At 40.3% G+C, this 25149-nt stretch overlaps 1 protein-coding gene and 1 long non-coding RNA gene across 4 annotated transcripts in view; one reads left to right on the forward strand and one right to left on the reverse strand.

The window, feature by feature from the left end:
• Window positions 1–25149, reverse strand: part of brinp1 (bone morphogenetic protein/retinoic acid inducible neural-specific 1) — a 129928-nt gene that overhangs the window by 80505 nt on the left and 24274 nt on the right. Inside the window, exons 1-2 of one of the 3 annotated variants that reach the window (XM_037117983.1) lie at window positions 19796–20006; window positions 17288–17555 (exon numbers count right to left, since the gene is read on the reverse strand). In XM_037117983.1, the coding sequence (XP_036973878.1) occupies window positions 17288–17505 (218 nt within the window). In that variant the 5' untranslated portion in view covers window positions 17506–17555; window positions 19796–20006. The other 2 variants (XM_037117981.1, XM_037117982.1) reach the window with 2 other exon arrangements.
• LOC119030419 overlaps window positions 19998–25149 on the forward strand; it is a 62572-nt gene continuing 57420 nt past the window's right edge. Inside the window, exon 1 of the long non-coding RNA XR_005078265.1 lies at window positions 19998–20060. This is a non-coding gene — a long non-coding RNA (uncharacterized LOC119030419). The remainder of the gene's footprint in view (window positions 20061–25149) is intronic.

A 25149-nucleotide genomic window follows, 5' to 3' on the forward strand; every position in this document is an offset into this window, starting at 1 on the left:
TGATACAGTAGATGAGCTGCTGAGGGCAAACACCTGGTAAATAAAACTTAATCCAGGCGGTCCTCGACCTTCAAGGATATCATCGATCCTGCAGCACTGATTTCAAAAGCATATAAAAGCGGGGATTTGTGGGAAGTTGTCCCTGGAATGGGACACAGCCTCTAGTCATACTTGATTGACTCATTTTTGTTTCATTGAATTTATCATTTAATAGATGTCCTATCCTGCTGTGAATATTAATATGTGGATCACATTAAGGTTCATTCATCAAACATGTAATAAGCAGAACATTAACACAGTTCACTACCATCCATGCTTAGCTCGATTCTTATGTATTTAGCCCGTGAAGAGCGCAATCAACTTTTGTGTTGATTCAGAAAACGTGAAGTCAGAGTAAATTCATATTAAATGCAGGATTATTCTAGCCTGATCATCAGACAGAGTAAATGTCACTTCTTTCACATCATCTTGCCCATTAACATTTGTGCCTGAATCACATCAATTCGATTATTATGTGCGACTTAGGCTGTTTTGTATTTTTTGTATTTTGTATCCACCACTAGCAAAGTAAATCTGACCCCAGGATCATTTGTGTTTTTTCATATTCCCTTCTGGGGTGTTTATTTGCTCCAAACAGCCAGATTATTTCACCATACATTACCCGTAAACCAGCCCTAAAATAGCAATCAATGGCATTTATAGGGTGTGTGTATCTGTGTAATTGTATTAAGCTCATTTATTGAAGTAAAGTACAATACCCCTTTCAGCTTCAGTCGGTACATTAAAAGTCTGATGATGGTGGTCACCTTTCACAGATCACTACTGCAGTCAGGTTGATAAACAGGAGTGAAGATAATCTACTTTTTAATCACAGAGGTTTAAACGTAATCTCTGAGCTCTCCTCCTATCTGTAAACAGCTCAGGATCAGAGCACAATCCGTGTTTGGGTTTGGCTTTACACTGGACTCTTTCCACCAAAGCTGCCTGGTTCTAATCAGTTATTCCAAAGCTATGTCCCCTGTCCCCCGCCATTCCGCCGGCTCTCCCCACACAACACTTGTGTGTTGAAAAATACGGCTTTCTGACAATCAAAGTGCCTCACAGGTTGCATATCCTTGATCTGGCTAGGCTAGAGTAGATGAAACTATTCAAAAACAAACAACCAGAATACACTCATCATCTATAGTGCATTACATACTGTAGATTTACATGTTCCTCGGGGGGATATAACAGTTATTTCTTTAGGGAAAGGCCCTATAATCTGAGACCTTATAACCCTTGCTCCTGTATTGCCACGGCATTATGCAACAGCTTGACGGAATGAGAGAAAAAAGAAAAGTCCCAGGCCTTTCATGGTAATAAGGAGGCAAAGCCCAGTAATAAATCAAACAGACAGAGATACAATTGAAATCCTGTATGAATTTCAACCACCAAGAACCATTCAAAATATTACAGAACGAAACTTAATCCTATGCTCCAGTGCACATCGAAAAGGGCTACATGGGAAGACGGGGGGGGGGGATATTACTTTGGTAGGCTGAACTGTTTGCTTGTGCTTGTTTTATTTATTTTTGCACTCCCAATACCGGCACAGGCCACATTTCTAAACATATCAGTGTAAATAGTGCAGGAAATCGGATGGGGCTATTTTGAAATTCTGTTATAGTGCTGCTAAAAAAAGGAGATACCATCAGCAGAGAGGCCATGTAAAAATATCCACGCGACTGTTGCAAGCTAATGGGTTTAGATAAAATTAGGTGCATGTTAACAGTAAATCGCTTTAGACTCACTGTCAATGTTCCCACATGTCTGTCAAGTTAATGATAATACTGTACACACTGTCTAACAGAGCTTATTTTTCTTCAAGTGTAGACGCATTGAGTGAGACAGCTGACATTCTGAAAGTGTCATTTTATGGACTTTAATATCTTATCTTGTACGGAAAAGAATTCTTCTATCAGATATCTTAAAAGGGACAACTTTAAGGTTGTAAGGCTTCCAAAGTACAATCTGTGTGATGAGCCGGATTGCTGGCTGCAGTTTTCTTGCTTATCCTGCCAGGATGGAGGAAGCAAACCATCTAGGAATACAGGGCAAATTGATTTTTCCTCCCGTAACCGTTCTTTCACAAATTGCAACAACATCTTTCCAAGCTGTGATGTCATGCAACATGCCTGATGCCTGCAGAGTCCATCTGTGTAAAATGGTGGCTTTAGGCCGGTAATGACCATACTGTTGTCAGTGCGAAAAGGAAAGTGAAGGGAAGGATAGACAGTGAGACGGGCGAGAATTGGCTGTGTAGAAAACGATTACGTCAAGGTTACTGTGATGTACAGCGCAGAAGTAGAAAAGCCGTCTAAGCGCGGCCGCTTAATTTCAGTTGATTCAAATTCTTCTTCTTTTCTGTGAGCGCCAAAAATTGATTTTAGTCTGTCTTTTGAAAAGCTAGTTGTAGCTAGAAGAAGGTGAAGAAAACAAAAGAAAAAAAACAAAAACACAGAAGCCCGCTCAAATTTGGGAAATTAATCTGCGGATGACATTTCTTCCTAGAGTGGCAACTGCACCGCTGTTGATACAATGCTTTTCAGAGAGAGTTCTGGCTGGATCACTTTATTTAATTTCGTGTCTGCGGAAAAATGGACTGACCCCCAGAAGAAATCCTTGACAGGCAAGTGAAAGCCAAAGGGGAAATAAACATAAATCTAATTTGCTTACCACCATAATGATACAGCTAATGCAATAAAGTATGCTCAGTGGTAACACAGCAGAAACTTATAACCAAGTTGGTCTCAGAGTTGCTCTGTTGTGCAAATCTGTATCAAGACAGTGACATTGATTAGCAAAACAACTGCCACACGTCACCCACAAATTATTAGAAACCTAAAATAACTCGATTAAACATACTCACATGTGAGAATCTTAGTTATTAACCATTAATTGGAGCATATCGGCAATTGGAACGTGATTGCCTAAATGGAATATAATTGCAGGCATAATGGCTCCGTTAGTGCACTTTGTAATTGGGATGAGGCAGTGAAACGAAAAACGGATCTAATCAAAAACAATCTCTTAATTCACTCTAATCTCAAGAAATTTGATGGGACATGGTGCCCGGAAGCAAGTGCACGGGTGAGTGACACGAGCACGTGTGTGACTCCAATTAGCTGTGTGATGTGAGAAGTTTTGCTGATGAACTATTCCAGCTGTGTGGGCAAAGGAATTGCACTGGAATCATTATGAGCCCTAACAACAAATAACAGGATGAAAGAGGGCGGACTTGCATTTGCGTGACTCCCGGCGTCATATGGAACTTCAACATTTTTCTCAGATGTTTTTTTGCTACAAAGAAAAGAAACACATGGCTGCTAATGATTTCATCTTTTCCCATATGCTTCTATCTCACATGTAAAGTCTTCCCTGTATATTTCACATTGTTTACAGCTGATAAAACACCTCATCACCTTCTGTGTCCTGTAATGAAATCACAAACGATGCTCTCTCCCAATGTTCATATAAAGAAAGAAAACCTACCAAGGTCAAGGCATTCATGCAGTAAAAAGAAACGACTGCTATTGTCAGTGCCCTAGATGCAGCTTATTGTATCCCATCCATTTGCTGCTGAACTCAATTTCCCCTGTAATAACTGTCAGTGCACCCCAAATAAAAGGGCATTATGTTGATGATTTCTATGTGCTATTTTTCTGGCCGGTCTAATATGTAAAAATAAAAGTAAAAAAGCAGCTCTTTCAATCCCTCCACTTTATATCTACTGGAAACGAAAGCTTCTCGCAGTTTACCTCAATATTCAAACACCTACCACTGTGTCTTACTGCCAATGCTATGGTGATTAAATCAAATTAGAAAGAGCTAAATATGTTAATTAACAGCTGACAGTCAGATTTAAAAAGACAAGAATTTGTTTTGTCATCTCAGTGAAAGTGACTGTGAAGACTGTGAAGAGTGCCGAGGCAAATATGAGGCCCGATGACGGATTTCAGCACCTTGGACAGGGATTGCTCCTTCACACAAAGAAACCTTTGGATGCAGGTCAAAATCAGGAAAGCCCATGCAAGTGCTGTTCAGGGGAACTATCTCTGCAAGCTGTTTGTGGAAAGCAAATAAAAAAAAAGAGGGGGGGGGGGGGGGGAATGATGCCACGTTCCATTTTGAGATTTAATGCATGCTTCACATCACATATTCAAGCAAGTTAACAAATTTCTTTCCATTCAATCTCATGTCACCATCAAATATGTATGGAAGGCCAAAGAGGATAAATGTAAAGTAAGAATTTGTAACTTTATATTTTCTTGCGAGTCAGATTCAAAATCTCCACATCAACCCAGCACATGGACTGTGGGGTTAAGACTGTTTCGTCAACTGCTGTTTCCAAGAATGAAACTGTCGAGCTCAACAGCTGATAAATTGACACACTTAACCCTGTTATCAGGAGGGGAGGGAGATTTATTGGCCTGTTTTGCCAAGATACCATTTTTTTTTGCTTGAATAACATTTTCACTCAAGAAAATCTGCCTTTAAGCTGACAAAACTGAGCAAAGCAAGTCCATTTGAATTTCAGTGCGTATTTCAAGTAGGGGAACCTCACTTACAGGAACCTTCATTTTCCCTGGGTAATTTTGAGAAATATAGTATGACTACAAGGAGTTCTATCAAATTCTTGGTAGCTCTGGATTCAGAAATACTTAAAATAACCCATGTTTTGATTCACTAAAAATCTGATATTTAGCATTTCAAATGAATTTTAAACTTGTGGTTGCAATGTTGGGCATTTTAAAATCAAATTGTCTACCAGTCAAGGCATGATAAATATATGAAAACAAAAAAATATGTGGCTATATTTTGTGTTTCCACCTTTAATAGAAAAAAAAAAATTGTGGGGCCTTTCCTGAACATAATAAATACAGTTATTAATGGGTTAAGAATGTCCTCTCTGGTCGTCCGTAGATGCTTCTGACCTCTAATAAAAGTACGTGTTTTTCGTTTTAGCTATTATATATCATGTCAGAAGTGGACACAAGCATGAACAAGTCAGTTGTAATCTATAACATCATTGCTGCTTCACTGCTTCTCAGTCTGAAAATGAGGAACATGTCATTACTTGTTAAACCCACTAATCAGGCCTCTCACTGTGTGAACCCCTAGAGATCAGAACAACCTTCCTGAGGATATCAGGCTGGCTAACTCTGTGCCCTCTTTCTGAAACTCCCTTTATACACATGGTGCACTATGTTCTACATGGAAAATTATGTAATAAACATTTTTTTTCCCCAACCTGAATCCCCTCGCCATTTGCTCATTCACTAACACGTAAAATGGCACATTTGTATATTGAGCACACATGCTACACAATTACATCAATGAAAATATGTTCCTTTGGGTCAGTCAGACCTGAATAGAGAGACAAAGGCAGGTGTTTCCGATATGTATTCTCTCTGATTCATTAATGTAAATGGAAAGATATACCTTTCAATATAATGCAATAAAACCTTACACAATCACTGTGGAGATCAATCAGCAGTCTCTGACAAACTGAATATTATGATTTACTGAACAGCTGTTGCTTTGTCCAGGTGTCTCCTATTCATTTAATGCAGTGCATATTTGTTGGTCATGTTTTTGATGCTCAACATCTATATTTGTTGTATGTCACCATGCATCGTTTTAGTCCCTAGACCAGCTCCAAAAATTTGGTATGTAGATAACACTGAAATTGACAAAATAAAGCTTTCACACATGTAGTTTCTGTTTTTGTAGGACCATTGCATTTGCTATTGCAGGCATTTATTAATGATTAACATAAAAATGTTGAATATCATTTTAAAAGGGGCACATTCTTGGCTTTCGTTCAAGCCCAATGTTAAGATCAGAAGTCACTTGAGCTCTAATGGCTATCTTATGTTATGGGATTTTTTTTTATCACTTCATGACAATGTCAACAGAGAACAAATCAGATCCACTGTCAAAATGGAAACATAGGGTTTTATGTTGTTTTGGAATGAGGTAAAGGGACGTTTCTGTATTGCTTTACAATGTCGGCAGTCAGTTTAACACAGCAAAGTAATATACCTCTAAAGGGGTTTTACTAAAGAACCCAGAGGCCAATGGTGGACCCACGTGACCAAATCCATAATATACAGGGAACTGTAATCTGTAAAGGCAATTTTTTTAAATGTATTAATGTTATGGTTTGCGCTTGCAATTTCAATTTGTAATCCTTTCAATGTATTTACGTAATGTGGAAGATTTCTATGTGGTTGTTGTCAACGTTAGTGGCAGAGATCGCCATATCCGCCCTGGAATCAAATTGACTACCTGTGCCTACATACAATGTGAATTTGTCTGGCTACACTGTAAGCAAACACACCAAATGCTACTCTGCTGTATTTTTGACAAAAGTACCTCTACCTAGGACCTGTAGAAATAAATCACACTTGCTGAAACCACCAGTAATCACAGTCGTTGCCGTGTCAATCAGGACTGAAATGGGAAATGAGGATTAAGCCATAATCATATATCAACTGGATCACTACACTGGAAAAACAGCCATCATCTCGAGACAGATGCAGATTTGACATAAAAGTTCCTTTCAAATTAATTTTTGTAGTAGCCTTTCTGAATTCCTACAGTACAGGAGACCCTGTCAGACTCTATATTTCTAACACAGCTGGGATAACATCCTAGAAATGTTCAGCTTCTAGCTGGAAGTGAACTGACTCAGATGTTCTGCGGGAGGCTGAGAATAAACCTCTTTGTGCTTGTGTAGGTCACACAAAACACAAAAGCTGTGCACTGACTGCGGGACACAGATGTAGGAGAGTAAAGACACCTCTGCTGAGGCTTTCAGCAGCCGCGCTGTGCACCGACTGCGGGACTGAACATGTTCCAATCCAATACATGTTTTGACATTTAAGGGATATTTGGGAATAAGCCAATATCTCAATCTGCATGTGTGATGACAGTTGGTTTACGGGAGTAATTTGACCTTTAATTATCTGTGCTCCTTTTTTAATAATTGTGAAATGAGAGCAATTATCACCTATCCGTTTGCAAAAATTAAGCAGGCAGAGCACTGAATATGGCTTTTATTGGCTAATGGGCATCAAGCACTGCAGCACTGTGTGGTGAGTAACGTCTAATTACATTCACGCTGTTATATAGCACAGATATCATAGGCAGACACTGTTTACTCTAATGGATCACCCATGCCAACGCTGTTTGATGCTGCAGCTGACCTGACAAGAGACAGTGCTACTCATTTTGGATGAGTTTATTAAGGAGAATGAATTATTGCTCTGTATGGCCTGTCTTCTGCTTTCCGCCGTCAGTGGGGTTTAGCTGGATATCAAACAGACATCATTTAAGATGCTAGACAGAACCCTAGTTTTACTGCATTTCCTGTCAGCCCACTCTGCCAGAGGCCACTACTGTATGTTCACTCGCGATGCTGGGGGTTACCATTTGCAATGCCCTAAATGGTAAATTTTGTGACTTCAACAAAGTTCTTCATAATCTCCATTAGCAACTACCGATTGATGTACCTGGTGTTCTGTCTTAAAACCTCTGCACAGTACACCTACACTGATGCCCTCAGTGAGTCTGCCTGAGAGGAACTTTTCCCACGACTTTGTTCGAGCACACTTCATGCTTGACTGACATCTCCCTGAACCTCCTGTGTTATGTGTGTTGTACCTGTTATGCTAACACAACTAAAGGCTCTGATTATATTGAATATATGGAGTTCGGGGGACCTCAGACCTCAGCTCACCCTCGCCTTGACCTGAACAAGGTATAATCACGCTGAGTGAAAACTCCTGCATGGGCTGACGACCTTACAATGTAGCATTTGAACTAAAGGAACGGTAGAAGTCGAGTCCTCAGGGCTTGTTTCATGGATTCAAATCCAAAAACAGGAAAGTGTCATCACTGAATGGCACATATTTAGTTAATTCCGTGGCCAGCAGTGGCTTTTTACTGCCATAATATGCACCTTTCAAATATTCTGTATGCTTTTTAAACCTACTGTAATCACTTTAATGGAACATTTAGTATGATTTAGCAGCAGGGATCACCTCTTCACACAAAATGGTAATATGAAGCATGCCTGCTCCAGCATCTTCTCATCAGAGCTTGCTACTCTTCTGGTGATGTTGTATTGGCAGTCTCAAGGGAGAGTGGCACAGGCGTCCCACGCATTGAATTAGTCAGTACTTAACCCTGACAGTTTCTTCTAGCCTCCTGTTTCTCCTCTAATTACCATCCCTTCCTTGCCAGTAATTAAGTTGTCCCATAGCGGGGGCTTTTTACCACTAGGTAGGAGACAGGAAGTGGCATGGACTCCCTCCCAGGATCAGCCTATGTTGATTGTCCCAAACTTATACAGCTGAGAAATGGAGGTCAACACCCGGTATAAGCGTTTTCCATTGATTATAATTGCATTGTAGCCCCAGGATCACATTGCGTTTTGTTTGCTTTTGTGTCTGTGTCTGTTTCTGTGTGTGTAACCCAGAAAAGATGCAGTGATAAAAATGTAAATCCAACGTGAGGCAAACACAAACTTGTCGTCTACATTGACAGAGCAAGGCTTGAAATTCATGCGTACAAATCAGCACGACTGGGATATTTCTCCACGTCTCCAGCAAATAAGATTCATACACTTCTGTCTGCACAAAAAAATGTTTTAAAAGAAGAAAAATAGAAAAAAAAGAAAAAAAGCCAATTTGGTGCACAACAGTGACAAGCTGTGCTGGAATTTCAGCTTGCCTGATTGGCCGAGAACAGCATTCAAAATCCAAGCGTTGGAAGTAGTTACTGCTTTAGTCAGCAAATGGGAATTCACGTCAGCTGCCAGAGCGTGAGGTGACGGCCAACATCCTCTTTGGTGACAGCATGTTCATGACTCATCTAGTCGAAATTTTTATGTATCACTCAGGAAACTGCACAAAGTATATAAGACTCTGAATCGACTACCAAAACAGCATTATGAGAAACAAACTGTTTAGAGTTTCCTTTTTTTTTCTCCCCTGATTGCATGCGTCATTATTGAGTGCTGCAGGGATGACGCATTTAAATTAGCATTGCCACGGTTCCCTCGTCAAAAAGCAAATGGTATTTCCATTGGATTTTTGGCAACCCAACAAAGGTTTGTAATATTTCCACTTCATCTTTTTCAGGGTTACTGTAGCGTATTTGCAGTTATCTGATTAAAAGGCAATTAAAATGGGTGGATTTTAAGATGCAGTAACTGGGAGTACAAATATACAAACTCATTTCTGTGTCTAGGACTCATTCATGAAAGTGAATCTCTGAAAAATCTGCTGTTTCACCCAGGGCAGCACCTTGCATCCTGTGTCACACAGATTTGTTGTGTGCTTATTGCGCATTCTTGTCGGCTCACTTTGGGCATCTCGTCTCTTGAAACTTCAAACATTTTGAAGCTGCAAGACATTTTTTTCTTCATTTATTGCGACCATTTCTGTTCCTGTCCTGTGTGAAAACAAAAACGATAATATCCAACATGAGCTATCAAAATCCAATCCATGCTCTTTTTCTGAACCTGGCCAAGGACTGTGTATTGCCTAAACCAAACCATACTGTGACTGAACACTGGAATTATTCTTTTAAATACCTAAAAACAATAAATTCAAACTATACTTACAAAAGGGACACAAACTCCAGTTGCCTGCTTGAAGGTCGTGTGCAAGATCCTATCTTTGAGAAACAAGTATCTGTGCATGTTTATACTATATCACCTAAGGGCCTACTTTTACAAAAGGTTTTTTGAAAGAACATCTCATGTAATGTTGTGAGACCCTCCCTGCAGCACTCTGCTCATGTAGTTGTACTGTTGACGATGCCTCTATTGTAATTCAGCATTTCTCCTGAACATAACAACATAAAGACTTCCTGTGTTACCTTCTCTCTGCTGAAAGAAAAACAAACAAAAAAATCAAACAAATAAACAAAATCGTGTCGAGTCACCCACTGAAAATTAGTACACGTGTGAAAACAAATTAAATAGTATGCAATTTTCTAGCAGTGGCCAGAATCCTTTTTTCTCCTGTGTCCCGGATAATTGTGCAAAACATTTTGACGGATGATAAACATGTGATTTCCAGAGCACGGCTATGATTAGACTCAGAGAGGGCTTTAATAATAGATGGCTGTTGTTGGGTTTTTTTGTTTTTGAGAGAGAGTTTCACTTGGCTATGTGGTATTTGTGAGTCATCTGAGCCACAGCAGCGATGCCTCTGTTAGGCAGCTCTTCCTCACCTTGACTTTGACCTCACTGCCAGCTTACTTGTCTGCTCCCCCTTTACTTGTTTTGATGCTGAACTCAGCAAAACCCCTTCCATGTCTCTGGCATTTATATACATTTTATTTATTTCTTTATCACACACTTTAAGCACCTTCCTGTCCCAATGCTTAATGGCATCTTAGACCCCATGATGTCCGTGTCCTCTTTCTACACTCTGTTTCATCCCTCCTGACTTCCTCCCTCCCTCTCTCTCTCTTCCTTTGGCTACAGCCTGCTGAATTAAACATTGCTGCAGCTTCTCTCAGAGAATCTTGCCGACTACATCAAATACGCCTTCCCTCGCTCTATCCTATTACAGATGGCTCATCCAAACTAATTCAAGACCTGAGTCGGACAAATGTTACACCTTGTTTCTGTTTAAAACAAATCGGGCCCAGATCAGCACTGACAGACACATCCACACAGAACACATGAGGCGAGGTGTTTTTCGCCGTCGCGCTTTGTTCATGAAAAGAACGTGAAGAAAAGTACATCAGTGCAGCAGACGGTGCTGTGCTCGCTACAAATTGAGGATTAAAAATTTGAAATAAAAGGTAAAGTGCTTCTCAAGATACAGATCTATGTGTCTGATGAACAGTTTAAATTAGAGACTGAATAATAGAAGTTGTTTGCGAATGCAAATTAGAGCTGCAGATTATTCATTCATAGTTTAGTGCTGATCAAGTGGTTGTCTGTGGACTGATTATAGTTAGGAATAATTAGGCTCATGAAGGAAATGTTCAGAGATATGCATAATGTTCTTGTTTTGAATGTAACCATGACAAATCCATCAAAACTGTGAAGTATTTCACCGGTGGAAAGACGGGCCTTGCATAAAACTGGGCTGCTTATGAGGCAGAGAGATGCAAACATGTTTGGATTGGGTGCTGTATGACCAGGGAAAACAGAAAATGGGTTTGTTATTCACTGTTGCTCAACAAGTAGATCCTTCCCTTTACGTCCAACAAAGCCTCGAGAGAAGATCTACATATTAAATAATTAGATATAACATGCTATTAAGTGAGCCCCCTGCTGTCCCTGTATCTTTATGCTAAGCTAAGATAGCCTGTTGCTGGATGTAGCTAAAATATATACCGTACATCAGACTGGTACTGTCCAAATGCTGAGACAAGGAAGATTGGAATATTATTAGCTACACAAAGAACACTTTTTTGTTTTTAACTGACCAAACAGAACAAACAAAATCAATCGTCTTAGAACAAAAATTAGTCTCTTGATCATAAAAGACCTCAATCACTTTAATTACAGACTCCAACCTCTGCTGCGGTCAGTTGAAGGCAAAGAATGAGAGGGTGGGGAGGGTTTTCTTTCCTCAGGTTATTTTGGATCCTGAACCACTGACATGTAAATCATGATCCATCCAATTACATCAATGTCACATTCATGTTACCTTGTAACAATATCATATTTCTCATTTTTATGCATTTCATACATTTCTATCTATTCAATCTATTCTTATTTTTTTTCTATTTATTTTTTCATTTTTTTAAATACACATTTATTTAGCTCTGAAGCTGGAATACTTTATATATACAAATAATTCAATATCTCCCTTTATATGACTTGATTGAAGGTTTGTGATGCTGACATTGACTGAAATATGAAAACTAACAACGTCTGTTTTTGTGGCTATTCATCATCCCAATTTTTGTCATTGGCATCTTAAGCACAGCACTGCAGCAGCTGGCTAAGACAATCGCCAGGAGACTGTTTCACTTGACTTCTTAGCTTGCTAGCTATTAGCTTCAGAACCCGTGTAATGTTTAGTTTTGCACTGGGAAATCAGGTAATGCAACATTACTCATATGAAAAGCAGCTCTCCCTGCTGTAACATCTAAAGAGACCACAGAGGAATCAAGTGAGACCTAAAATAAGTGGCGGCAGAGATAAACTGAGATGTTGCTCAAGCTATTGTTTTCTAGTATTTGTGTAACACAAAGGCCCTGACTCAGATAAAGAGAGGGAGACCTCTAACAATATATAATATCAAAATGAAATCATAATGCTGTCTGTTTTTCTCTTTGAGCTGAGCTGAGCTATAGCCATCATGGAAAGGTGAAAATAATCTCTGTGGGCTTTGATGGCTGTAATTTAGAGATGTCATACTAGATTTACAATTATCTGAAACAGCGCAGTAAAAACATACAATGGCTAATTTTCCCTTTTTAAATCAGCCTCGGTCTGCCCTAGTCTACCCTAGTTTATATACAATCATACAGAGTGTACATATTTCAACTGATTCTCTGTGTGCTTTGTATGAATGAATCTGAATGTGATTCAAATTTTTTTGTACCTTTTCAATCAAAGAGCAAATGGTGCTGTTTTTGTTTGAACCATGGACAGTAGGTCCATTTAAATTTAATTTAATTATTTTAAGGTCACAGCAGGTCTTTTGAAGTCTGGACGAGCCCTGCTCCAATAACAAGAGTAGCTCTATCCACCCTTCCTATTCAGTCTCCTCAGCATGGCTTTTCAAAGTGTGATCAATCAGAGCTACTCATTTTCATAAATATTTTTATTCTAAATAACAACCTCCATCTCCCTTCTTTGATTACAGTGCAATGCTGATTTCGAGGCCTTTAAAATGCATTAATGGCGACCAGATTTGCATTTATATTGGTTTTTCACTCAGGCACACCAGAACCTGAGATAGAGCTCCGCGAACAAAGACCAAAGAGAGAAACACGCATCATCTGAAACACATTCGACCCCATAATAGAGTACAAGCAACAGAACCAGAGATGCTAGTGTGAGCAAAACAGGCCATCGAATTTTCCCCACTACCTGAAGCGCACTCTGATACACATTATGCAGCTGCAGGTCTGATACAAGAGCATTATGCAGCCAGCAGTGAGAGTGGCTTTCTTGTGACTGATGAATAACATACAGCAAATGTACACTTACGCATACGATAACAGGGAAGGGTAGAGAGAAAAAAAAGAAAAAAAAAGGAATTCAGTTTGAAGATTGCAATCAGAGGTGACATAGTAGTGATGCTTACTTATATGAAACATGCTCCAATGATTTCTTTAAGAGACATAAGTCTAGAGGGAGAGGATAATTGGTGCCTTGTGGTGTGTCTTTCCCCTTCAAGCGGCTGTGACCTTTTCAGCGCACTAGACAAGAGGCTGGCACTTCCCAAATCTGTGTTTATCCTTCAAATTAGGAGGAGTGCCTGTGTTATTAAAGATGGGGCAGATTTGTTTGTTGCTGATCAGGTTGGCATTGTCCACACAGCGTGCCTCCGAGGTAATCTCGCTTGATAAGGGAGCCCAAAAGGAATGGATGCTTTGTCTCTGTGCAAATCTGATTCGACCACTTTCCACCACTAAATCGTCTAGGCAGAGAGAGTCCCCGGGGAAATTTACAAAGCGATTCAGTTCTCATTGCTGGTTAGAGTAGAGCACGGCTGGGCAATCATGTGCCGAGGAGGACCGAGGGTATGTATGATTTCATTCCAGCCAAACACTACACCAGCTGATGTCACTGATTTGCTCCCCTTCTCTGGTCGAAGATGTGCTAATCACGGGAATTAACTGGTGGCCGAGGTTGGGATCTAAATCCTTGGAAAACACTTGGACCGCTGGGAGGGCATTTCACACCTTTGCCTCAAATACTGTATAGTATTCACTAAATATGTTACATATTCTGTGCTCAAAGGCATCTTTAATTCAGTCCACTTATGCAATTACATGTTACACTTGGCAGAACGGTACAGACTTCACTTATTCACTTCACTGTATATTATAGTACACCCCATTGTCAGGATGAAGCATGTAATAGATCTGATGAGACACAGTGTGTGATGTCACGGTTCACCTTGGTGTTAAAAGTACACGCCTTAATGAAGGTGATGATGGGAGCACAAGGCACACGTAGTATATTTTGGAGACCAGGGTTCAAAGGCCATGTTAGGCGAATAGTTAATTGTGGTTATCTTACGGAAGTAGCTATTTTAAAGCAATCGATCAATTACCTTTTTTTCAAGTAGTTTGGCACCTAAACCTAAACACACAGTTTGGCTGATGCACCTAAACAAGTAGTTTCGGTGCATAAACCTAACTGAGTAGTTTTGGCACCTAAACCTTTCGACAGTGAGATGTTAATTTGGGGAAAAAATATCAGTTTTGGGATACTGGTTGATCACTCAGCATAACTTTCAGAGGACACGGAATCTATCCAACTCTACCTGTTCTGACAGTCTTGCAGGTGTCTAACAGATGCAAATGTGGTTTGTTGATTGCTGTCATTTATCTTTTAACGAGAAATACATTTTGTCTCATTCTGAGGAAAGGGACATCAAGCATTGACAGCTGAATCTGATGCCACTAATGGTCTGTTAAGAGGGGGAAACAACAGGAGCCACCTGGGCTGAGTACCGCTCCCAGCAGCACCCAACATGCAAACACACGCACTTCTCGTATTAATAAATCACTGAGGCTTCACAGACAGCACTCGATGGCTGTATAGCGTCTGTGGGAAGCGGCTTCTGAAGTTCTGCCTCTGAGATTCATGTCTCTGTGCAACAACCCGCTCTGTCAAGTTACACATTATGCAAATACATTGTTTACTGTTCATGTGACAATATCAAGGCACGAAAGCCAGTGGGGACCAGGGGCTGTGGCAAGTTACCAAGAGAGACGGAGGCGGGAGAGAAAGAGAACAAACTCTGCGAAAGAACTGCCAGAGGAATGAGGAAAATGACTCTCTTACTCTGTCTCAGTTTTTCTATACTTCTGAGTTAGCAGACCGCAGAGAGATCCTAGAAAATCAAAACACATTATTCTGTAAAAGAGGTTTTCTAGCCATCTAATTTGTCTACCTGTACCTCCCTGTGTGACACATGAAGAGATGAATGCAGCTGCAAAGCTATTTGTACGGATCCACAGTAATTATCTTACCGAAATAAAAAAATATGTACATTTGAAAACAAGCGATCAAGAGATAAAGGTTGATCAAGAGGGATCAGCGATGTGTGGTTTAAAGACAGGGATATTTGTAATGGTCATATAGTTTAGGGCTAACATTAAAAAAAAAGAAAAAAAAAAGAGAACTAATAGTATGTGAAGTTGTCATTATATAAATTCCTATGTGTGAAATTGAAAAGTAGTAGAATGGATAAATCAGATTAGTCCTTAATATGATTTTTCCCTTTTACTGAACACATTTTGGACCCTGAACCCGTTCACATTTGTGAAGTAAAAGTGAATCATTTCAAAACCTTGCAATGAGACCAAACATACTTGGGTACTCAGTAGACAGTTCAAATGATCAGGGGTGTCCAATATGGCAATGCTGTTTGACTTACACAACTCAAAAGCACAATGTATTCTTCTGAATGGGGCCTCCACCAATTGTACAAATTCTATTATGTTTATTTCTGGTCTCTTCCTACTATGTCAGATTTCCTTGTACCAAGTTAGGCTGGGCTCACACTGCAGGAGTTTTAAAATCGATTTTTAAATCAGGTTGTGTTGCCCACACCTTTACAGATGTTTCTTTATCTAATGTCAAACGTTCACACTACAAGATTGGAAAATATGGCATATCACACACTACAGGATGTTATTAAGATTATCTTGCCAGAGGGAGCGATGCACCACCTAACGTGATCTCATGGGGACTGAGAGACTGTGGCGTAACAACTCGCAGCAGTAACACTTGACGTTGCTGTAAGAAATAAAAGCCGAAGAACGGGTGTAGATTATAAAGTGTTTGAGGAGATGCAGTCAACATGGGTTGTCTATTCTTCAGCGAGGACTGAAGGTGAGATTTTAACTGTCAGTTTTAATATGTGTCAGCAGTAGCATGCTAGCTAACGTTAGCTGAATGGCATGTTTTTATTATATCAAACATGTTGGATATTTGTCTCATCAGTAGCATGCAGTTCCAGAGATGTAAGACTGGATCTGTGCACCACTCACATGACCAGATAATCTAGGCCCAACATCAGTACAGACAAAGCTCCAGGACTAGATTTCGCCTGTAGTGTGAAAATGCACACCTTACAAGTTTCAGTGTTATGATTGGTTGTAGATTTGCCATGAACCAATCCAAAAACACAAAGACTGTCAAACTAGACCGTGCTGATCAAACATAGATCAAGTTTATATTATTGTTTTGCCTATTTCGTGCCTAAAATGTTGTCTGAAACACATTTTTAGTGTACTGTTTAGCTAAATTTTGAGAATTTGTGAAATTCTTTTTACTGCCTGAAAATGGAAATGAGCAAAATGACATTCTGGTCTGTGCTCATTAAAATGGCCAATATAAATAGAAAATCAGCAAAAAGGTTCCAGTGTAATTATGATTACAAGTCTTATAATGCCAACATGCATTATGAGTAGTGAGTAAGGACATCTCAGCCCCTTCTGACCTGAATTTCTTTCACTGGTCTCCCAACTACATGGAAGCCCAATAGTGCTGGAAAACATGTTCAAACATTATAATTTGTTTACCAGTTAGGCAGCACTTCTTATTCAAGAAATATCCTAGACTTTATTTGTGCACTAGCTGCATTACAGCACCTATAACTTGCAACCTGAATCCAGCTTGCAAATATTTAGGCTGCAGTTCCTTTGTAAGATGCTCAGGCTATTCTATTATTTCACTTGTTTTTGTTTTGAGTCTAGAAAAGATAAGGTATATTACGATTATTATTTTTACACTGTACGTGGGAAGGAATTTGGTCTGAAAACAGACTTGGAACCTGAGTAACAGCAAAGGAGAGTGAAAGTCCTAGTACTTCATTAATATAAGAAAAACAAGTTCACACTGCTGAGAGTGGCTGCAAGTAAATATAAAAAATGCACACTTAATAGGCTAAAAATGTACACAGTGCAGCTTTTTGCAACTGAAAATCTCAAAAAAAAAAAAAAAAGAAAAACCATTAAAAGCAGACATACTCTTAAAAAGCCGATGTGGCATCAGTACACAGGCTGAAAGTGAACTCACCTATAAATTTTATATCTGGTCGTAAATCCTTGGCGGAATTTATCCACAAAGGACAGATAACTCCGAGAGTGGTGGAAAGGTCCACGGTCAGAGATGAGCCAGTCATATTGCTTGGTGACATGTTGTTCAGTGGCCAACGGGTCCTGGCGGGAAGACTGAACTGTTATATGGTCCCATATAAACAGGAAGCAGATGACCTCAATAAACCTCCAGTTCATGCTTTTTTTTAAGCCGCTCTCTGTTCATTCTCGCTCCATTATGTGGAGACCTGAATGGTGGAGAAGAGAAGAGGAAAGGAGGGAGGGATGGAGGGAGGGAGACACAGAAAAAGAGAGCTGTTACATGACACAATCTATTTTAGCAGTACAAGAAGATGTCATAGAGTTAGGTTAATTGTGTTGTAGTGAACAAATAAGATAGTGCCCTTGTCATTGTCACTTTACTGTGACATGATGTGTATTTATTTTCTGCTCTTCTCCTCAGATTGTTCACCCTTCATGCCTCCCTCAGACTGTTTTAGAAAGCCATATTGGGCCGCTCAATACAACTTAACTGTTACCCTTTAGCCGACGAGCATGAAGTACATCGTCAGCTGTGTGGCTGTCTTCCTTTTTATTTTTTATTTTTTTTAAACTAATTGGTGTCATGATATGTTCTGACAAGGTTAGAAGGCTGCTTTATGATATGTTATGACACCCAGTCAGTTATGTGGAAGAGTATCTTCTCCCTTTACCCAGTGGTGTCAATTACTGCTGGAGGAAACTTTCAACTATTGACTTGCAACTTCATGAATTGTTAAAAATGTTGTGGCACAAAATGTTGCCTTTTTAATCAAAAGCAAATGGGAACTCAATTTGGTTCCACTAAAGCTGCGAGGGGTGGTTAAAACAATTGCATTATTGCCCGTAGAATTACACGAAAGCACAATAGTGCTAAATGTGACCTTGTGTTCTGTGAATATTTTAGGAGCGGGCACACGGATCAGCAAAATAGCTGTCTGTGGGAACAGGTCATCTAAAAAGAGAATTAAACAAGGGCAGATTTATGGTGCTTATTTAAAAAAATCCTAGAGGCAGCATGATATATGCACCGAATGCTGCCTGGACATCTTGCAAAGAATGCAGCGGTATAACTACTAGCATAGAGAGGCATAGCATAACATCATGGACCCTGTACATAGATATTTGGTATTCATGGGCCCTCATATGAGGGACCTCACCAGAATAAATTGCTGCCAGTTAATGTTTCTGAAAAACCACAGATATATTCATGTTTCTATGCATCATATTTATCACATTGAAATTTCTTCAATATCACATATATACAGAACATATGAGCTGAATTTCATGTTAGGATCAGATGTTATGAAGTTGCAGGTGAGAATGTTGCCAAGCCAGTGACCACTGCTCAAGACCACATTTAAACATTTGTAAGCATGACAAGGAGGGGGAGAATGAGGGAGTGACACCTGAATTGAAGCAATGTACACAACCCTCACATAAGAACAAACCCATATTTTTGTTCTCACACCCTACAATATCATGGAGGTATCTATCACAGGTTATACTCACTTTTACACACTCACACATGTCAGTATTCACGTTTTTCGGTTAAAGCATCAACAGGCAACACACAAGTACAAAACAGTATATCTACAGCTGCTTTGTCAGCTCCTTCTTTGTGACAAACCTGGAATTTATTACCCTGAACCAACAGAGCCCAGCAGATCAGGCGGTGATTGTGGTTTAGTGTCTGTGCCAGGAACAATGGAGGAGTGGGTTCCTGTGGTTGTTTATACAGTATAAACAACCACAGTGGATGGGCTGGACCTGAAGGACACCTCGAAATGCTGGGGGGCCAAGAGCATGGCTCCTGGCTCCAACAGCAGTTGAGCTGGTGGCATTTAAACTCAAAAGACAACACACAGGATAGCTTAAACCAATTTTGCCTGCCTGCAACAGCACAGCACCCGTTCCGACACAGTGGCATCAACCTCAAGCTTCAATGGCTGAAGGAACTACAAAAGAAAGGACTTCAAAAAGCACGTTGACACACCTCACTCCATACAAAACGGGACAGCAAGACTGCACAACCTGGAGAGTGGTGCAACCACAACAGAGATATTCCTACAGAAACACAGACAGTATGTCATGGTCGGACCCACCTGAGTGCCGTCGTGAGTTCGCCGTGCTCCACCTGCTTCCACAAGTAAGTAACGGTGGCCTTACCGAGCTCACATCTGGCAAAGGTTTAATGTCAGTGTCGCCTTAGTCAACTCAAACGCACTGAAATACGACTCGACTTCAAACTCACGAAAACGGAGGGGAACCAGAGATATTTCTACCCGCGTCAAAAGTGGAAAAATCATCAGAGCGAGCGCCGACAGGAGAGCAACCCGCGGCCTTTTTGAAGCTCACGCTCGCGCGTCTTAAACAGCCTTCACCTCCAAACCAACTTCCTCCGGAGCTGAAACTCCCGCTCCACCCTCCTCTCCTCCCCTCCCCCCACCTCTCCTCTCCTCTCCTCTCCTCTGCTCTGCTCTGCAAGTGAGCTTCATTCGAGCATCCACCCTTGAGCCAGGAGACGATTCGACCGAGAGTGGTTCGAACCCGAGTCCCTCGTAGACGTCTTCACTTCCGGCCGAGCTTCCTCTCAACCGACCCTGGCCCAGCCGTCCCTCCCACCTGAGGAGCCGAGCGCCCGGAGACGGACAGCTCCGCAGACCCGGGGCGGTCCTCGCCTGCGGCCACCAAGCCAGGAGCCTCTGACACAGGTAAAATACTGACTCACTCCGAGAAAGAAAAGGCAAAAATAATGAACATGATAAACAACTCAGCTCACCTGGCTTACCTGAGGAGCTTCATTTTACGAAAGGTAGCGACGGTTAGACACTAGCAAACCGTATAATTAGTGCTTAGCACAACGGATGACTTCTACCAACAGTTTGGCTCCCTCGTCTATCCCAGACAGGCCTCCCAAATATCTTTAATCCCCTGTAAGGCCAAGAGATAAGAGGTGGGACACTGTAACATGAAACCAGGCATAAAGGAGAGTAAAAGAAACTGAATGCTGACGTTGAAGCTAAAGATAGTCATTTTGGTTCCACTAAAAGCTGTCACGGGCACAATTGCATCATTGTCTGTAGGAAATCACACAATAGCACAATAATGCTAAATATGACCTTGTGTTCTGTGAATATTTTAGGAGGGACACTCAGATCAGCAGAGTAGCTGTCTGTAGGAGCAGGTCGTCTAAAAACAGATTTATACAAGGGCAGATTTATGGTGCTTCTTTAAAAAAAAAATCCTACAGGCAGCATGATATATGCACCTAATGTTGTCTGGACACAATGCAGCAGTATGAGTACCAACATAGCATAACATTATGGACCCTGTACATAGATATTTGGTATTCATGGGCCCTCATACAGGGGACTTGTCAGAACACTGTCACTAGAATAAATTGTTGCCAGTTAATGTTTCTGAAAAATCACGTATGCATTCAAATTTCTACACATTATATTCATCACATTTGCATTCCTACTGCATCACATACATAACATATGAGCTGACTTTCATGTCAGGATCAGATGTTATTTAAAGCCAAAACATATCTATATTTATATTTTCCTGAAGCTATCCAGGAGGCATTGGTGACTAAACCTAACCAGACCACATACGACTATATACTGTAAATATAAGTGTGTGTAACAGAATATAAGCACAGTTGTCACAGCATAAAATTGGAAAATGTAACCTAAAGAAATGTTGAATCATAAAGTCATCTCAATTTCACAATCTGTGGTGTGCAGAAATATACATTGAAAATATTTACTATGATTGTCCGGCACACCCGACTGCATAATCTCTCATTCATTTCCAGTTGCAATAATAAAGTAGAGAGCCACAACTCCATTATACAGCAGAAGACCACAACATTTAACATCATACAAATCTTGACAACAATATCATATTTCAAACAGAACATTAAAAATGACACATTCCCTCATTGTGCATCGACTGGGAACATTATTATCCACTTGGCAGAGAAATTATGTCTCTTGGTTACTGATAAGGAAACGATTTCCATCAGTAATTGCATTTAAGAACTTTGGCCCCTGGCCGTGGAGCACCCAACAGTGTGCTATCAAGTGCTACTGTATGCAAAAATCCTTCCCCCCCTTTCATGGTTTATTAGACAATAACACATCATAAAAGAGCAGGGAAAATTTAATGGGCCTAATCTTTTTTTTCTCTTAAATAGATGATGAACTACTTGATTGCAAAAGTTAAAGAAATCACAGTGGCATATTTAAAGAGAGATTTTTTAGCTTTTCTTGTCACATCACAGTTAAAATTAGTGTGTCAGTTTCTTATGACGCCTTAAATTAATATGGTGTTTTATTATTCAAACACTGCTTCACCTACTTGACAAAGGACCCAGGAATAATCTTGGATAATTTGAATATCGCAACTTGTGTATCTTATCTTAATTGTTCTGCCATATTTGAAGTATACTCAGTTTTTAAAACTGAAATTGCAACTGTAAACTGAGAACACTGCAGTTCAGCTGTAATTGCATATTTGACACAAAGAAAAACACAAGTCTTCGCTTTCAGCCCATCAACCAGATAACTCAGTGACAATGTCAAAATATGACAGTACACTTCATGGCCTGTTTTTAGGATACGATCACTGTCACTATGAAACAATACATACTGTGATAGAGAGGGATGACGCTGAGTTGGGGGCTAGAAAATGGTATGCCTTTGTTTAAATGAAAATGGGATGTAAGTTGATAAGGTAAGATAAATCCCAAAAAGATGAACAAATGGTTCATTTGCTATTTAGTATATGTGGCGAAGAAACCTTTTGGGAGGAACAATAGCAAAAGAACTTATATTTTCTTAGCATTTATAAGCCTGAGTAGATTTGTTCAAGGCAGGGTCTGTTATATAATGGAAGTGAGTGGCTCTTTACACATATTACACATCTCACATTTTACGTGTGTATGTATGTAACGGCTGCCATTATCCATCCTAAATGGTGAACACCCTTTAGCATCCAGTCGGGGCTTTGCACAGTCTATACTGAGTGTCTGTACTTTGAGGTAGCACCGAACAAATAAGTAACAATAATAAAAACTCAAAACAGTTTGCCTTTATGTGACCTTGGAAAGCCCCAATTTGTCACATTGATGACTGAACCACTGACCCTGATTTTCTTAACCCTAAAGTTAGTCTGAGAGTACTGTCGACCGTGAAAATTAGCTCTGCAGTTGACCCACAGGCTTAGTCATTTCCGCCACCTGAGGCATCAGTGCTGCCTCCTGCAGTGAGTGCATTTAAATTCAGACGGCCACATGATGAGAGTAAATTGTCGGTATTGCTTGTGTCTGCCTCATTTCTATCTGTATATTAACATCTGTCTATCTTATACTGCCATAAAAAAATGACATTTTCTTCATGGGTTTCGCAATGGTGCCACTTTAAAAACTAAATTCACATCTAGATAAAAGAGACTCTGATTCATCAAACAGCACCGAAAGGAATACTGGACAAACATGAGTCATCGTGGCCACTTATCTCTCATAATGACAGATGGATGTTGTCATCTTTTTGTTATGTGAAATGTTGTCTCGCTATCACATTTGTCTTGATAATGAGAAAAGGTATTATGAACAAGAAAATGTCTTCTAATGACAGGAGATAATGGTGAAAAAATATGAGAAGGTTATTTGAGTGAGGAAATAGAACATTTATTGGAAGAGAGGCTGATGGATTGATCAAAATGAATGTACTGCATGTCCACATCTCAATCTGAGGGCCTGAAATCAGTGCACGCAAGTAGAAAACACTGTCCACATGGGGTTGGATGATGGACCTTTGGTATTTTGGGGGTTGGAGCCATGTGGTGCAGTGCACCAGCTGCACAGCTGGAGTTGGGCTGCGTTTAGGAATCAGATACACACTTGCCTTCAGGAGAAGCAGACTCGATGCCACGCTGCTCTTTCACTTTAAATATGGAAGAGAACAGTTGGGAGCGCTCACTACAAAAATGCAGTTTCTCTCAAGAATAAACTATGTTCTTGTGCAAAAAGTGCTGACTCACCAAGAGCAATTATGCAGCACTGTAAATAAGCCACCGAGGGCTGATGATGTTAAATTGGCTGGGGACGAGATAACACATGTGGTTAATAATTGTTGCTCATGTCCTATGAGAGCTGTTGTCCGATGTAGGAAACCGTTCAATGCCATCACAAGGAGAGCCAAATAATTTGGCAGGGAACCACAGGGACAGTTTAACAACTGGAAGGGGGCCATCCACCATGGCCAGTCCCTTATGGTACTGGGGATGCGACTGCATCTACAAACCCAGCTCAAAGTTTAAAAGGTTTTAGGGGTTGGAGGGTGGCATTTGGGGATACACTTGTAGTTTGACCATATCTGTAATTGGCATCAATGTTGATGTTTTGGGAGGAATCTGACCTGGAGAGGGCCATAACTGGAACCAGTGAGACACTGCAAGCATGTCTTGGATTTGATGAGACTTTCTTCCGTTGCTCTGATGTTAAAGACATATAAATCTAATAGTAGTTATTTTTGAAAATCTCTTTGCATTAATAAAAGCATGTATTGTCAAATAAATCAAACTTCATAAGGAACTACATGTTCTGCTTGTTTACACCCATTCAGAGCATACAGTAGCCAGTTTCACACCTACATCAAGGTCCGAGTGGATCAGTGAAAGAGGAGTAGTGCTGCGTTCAAAGGATAATGACGACCTGCTCTTCTCTGATCGCCACCGATGTGGATTTGATATGTTCAAGAAGGAAATGACTTCCTTGAGTCAGATGCTTGAAGACCAGCTGACAGGAAATGTCTTTTTTGTCTTTTACAGTAAACATATCTGCTCTGTAGTCACTTGTGCGCTGTTTTTTTTTTTTGCTAGGAAAACAAATCTGGAACCAAAAGGGAGAAAAGACTATTTTTGGTTTCTTGCAAAAGCAGTAATGTCAGCGTTCTTATTATAGGCAGAATAGACGTCACCAAAGTCTTTTTAGGCTCGCCACTCGGCAGCCATCTCTGCAATGGCCCTAGACAGTTATTACAGGCTAACAAGACCAGGCCCTCATATAAATGAAAGGGAAACAAGACATAATGTCCCTTTTTAAATGGTCTCTCTGATAAAAACCTGCTCAAAAACATCAGTGATTTATAAGGTTTAAAGTACTTTGAATGTGTAATTTTTCACAACACTTACTGTTTTTGCAGCTCATTCCAGATTGCGCTGTCGTGACACCATCCGCTCATCCTGCCTGAGCACTTGAACAAATGCAAGTTTAATGTGTGATGCTGCAGCCGTTGTGGATCTGTACTGTGCTCTGCTTGCGCCAGTGCGACGACACAATTGGGTGGCTATGTGTCCCAGTTCAGCTGTTACAAAGAAGACGGTTGTCTTTTTGGGGGGTAAGATGCGGGACATGTGTCGTAAAAGTGCCATCTCTGGAACTACTGATGTTTCTACTCACAATGCTACACGTACTTTGTCTTCTCTCTCATAATATCAGCAGCTTGCTACACAACACAATAGCCTCAGACTCTTCCTTTTTACCTACTTTACAAACATAAACACACATTGTGCCACATGTTTTGAGCAAACCACCAGACAAACATTTACCAGGGGACTTTGCACCGCTAATGTCTGTTTGCAGCCGAAAGCTAATTAGCTGCTCAGCTGCAGCACATTAAACTGCCTGTTAACGTTGTTGCAAATGTCACCAGGGTCAGGTTAGATGCTGGTGTGGTGATGACCCCTCTCACTGTGGCTATCTGTTAGTGACATGAAGGCTAAAGCACAAGT

The sequence above is a fragment of the Acanthopagrus latus genome, chromosome 12 (genome assembly GCF_904848185.1).
Source record: "Acanthopagrus latus isolate v.2019 chromosome 12, fAcaLat1.1, whole genome shotgun sequence".
In the NCBI taxonomy this organism is placed as follows: Eukaryota; Metazoa; Chordata; class Actinopteri; order Spariformes; family Sparidae; genus Acanthopagrus; species Acanthopagrus latus.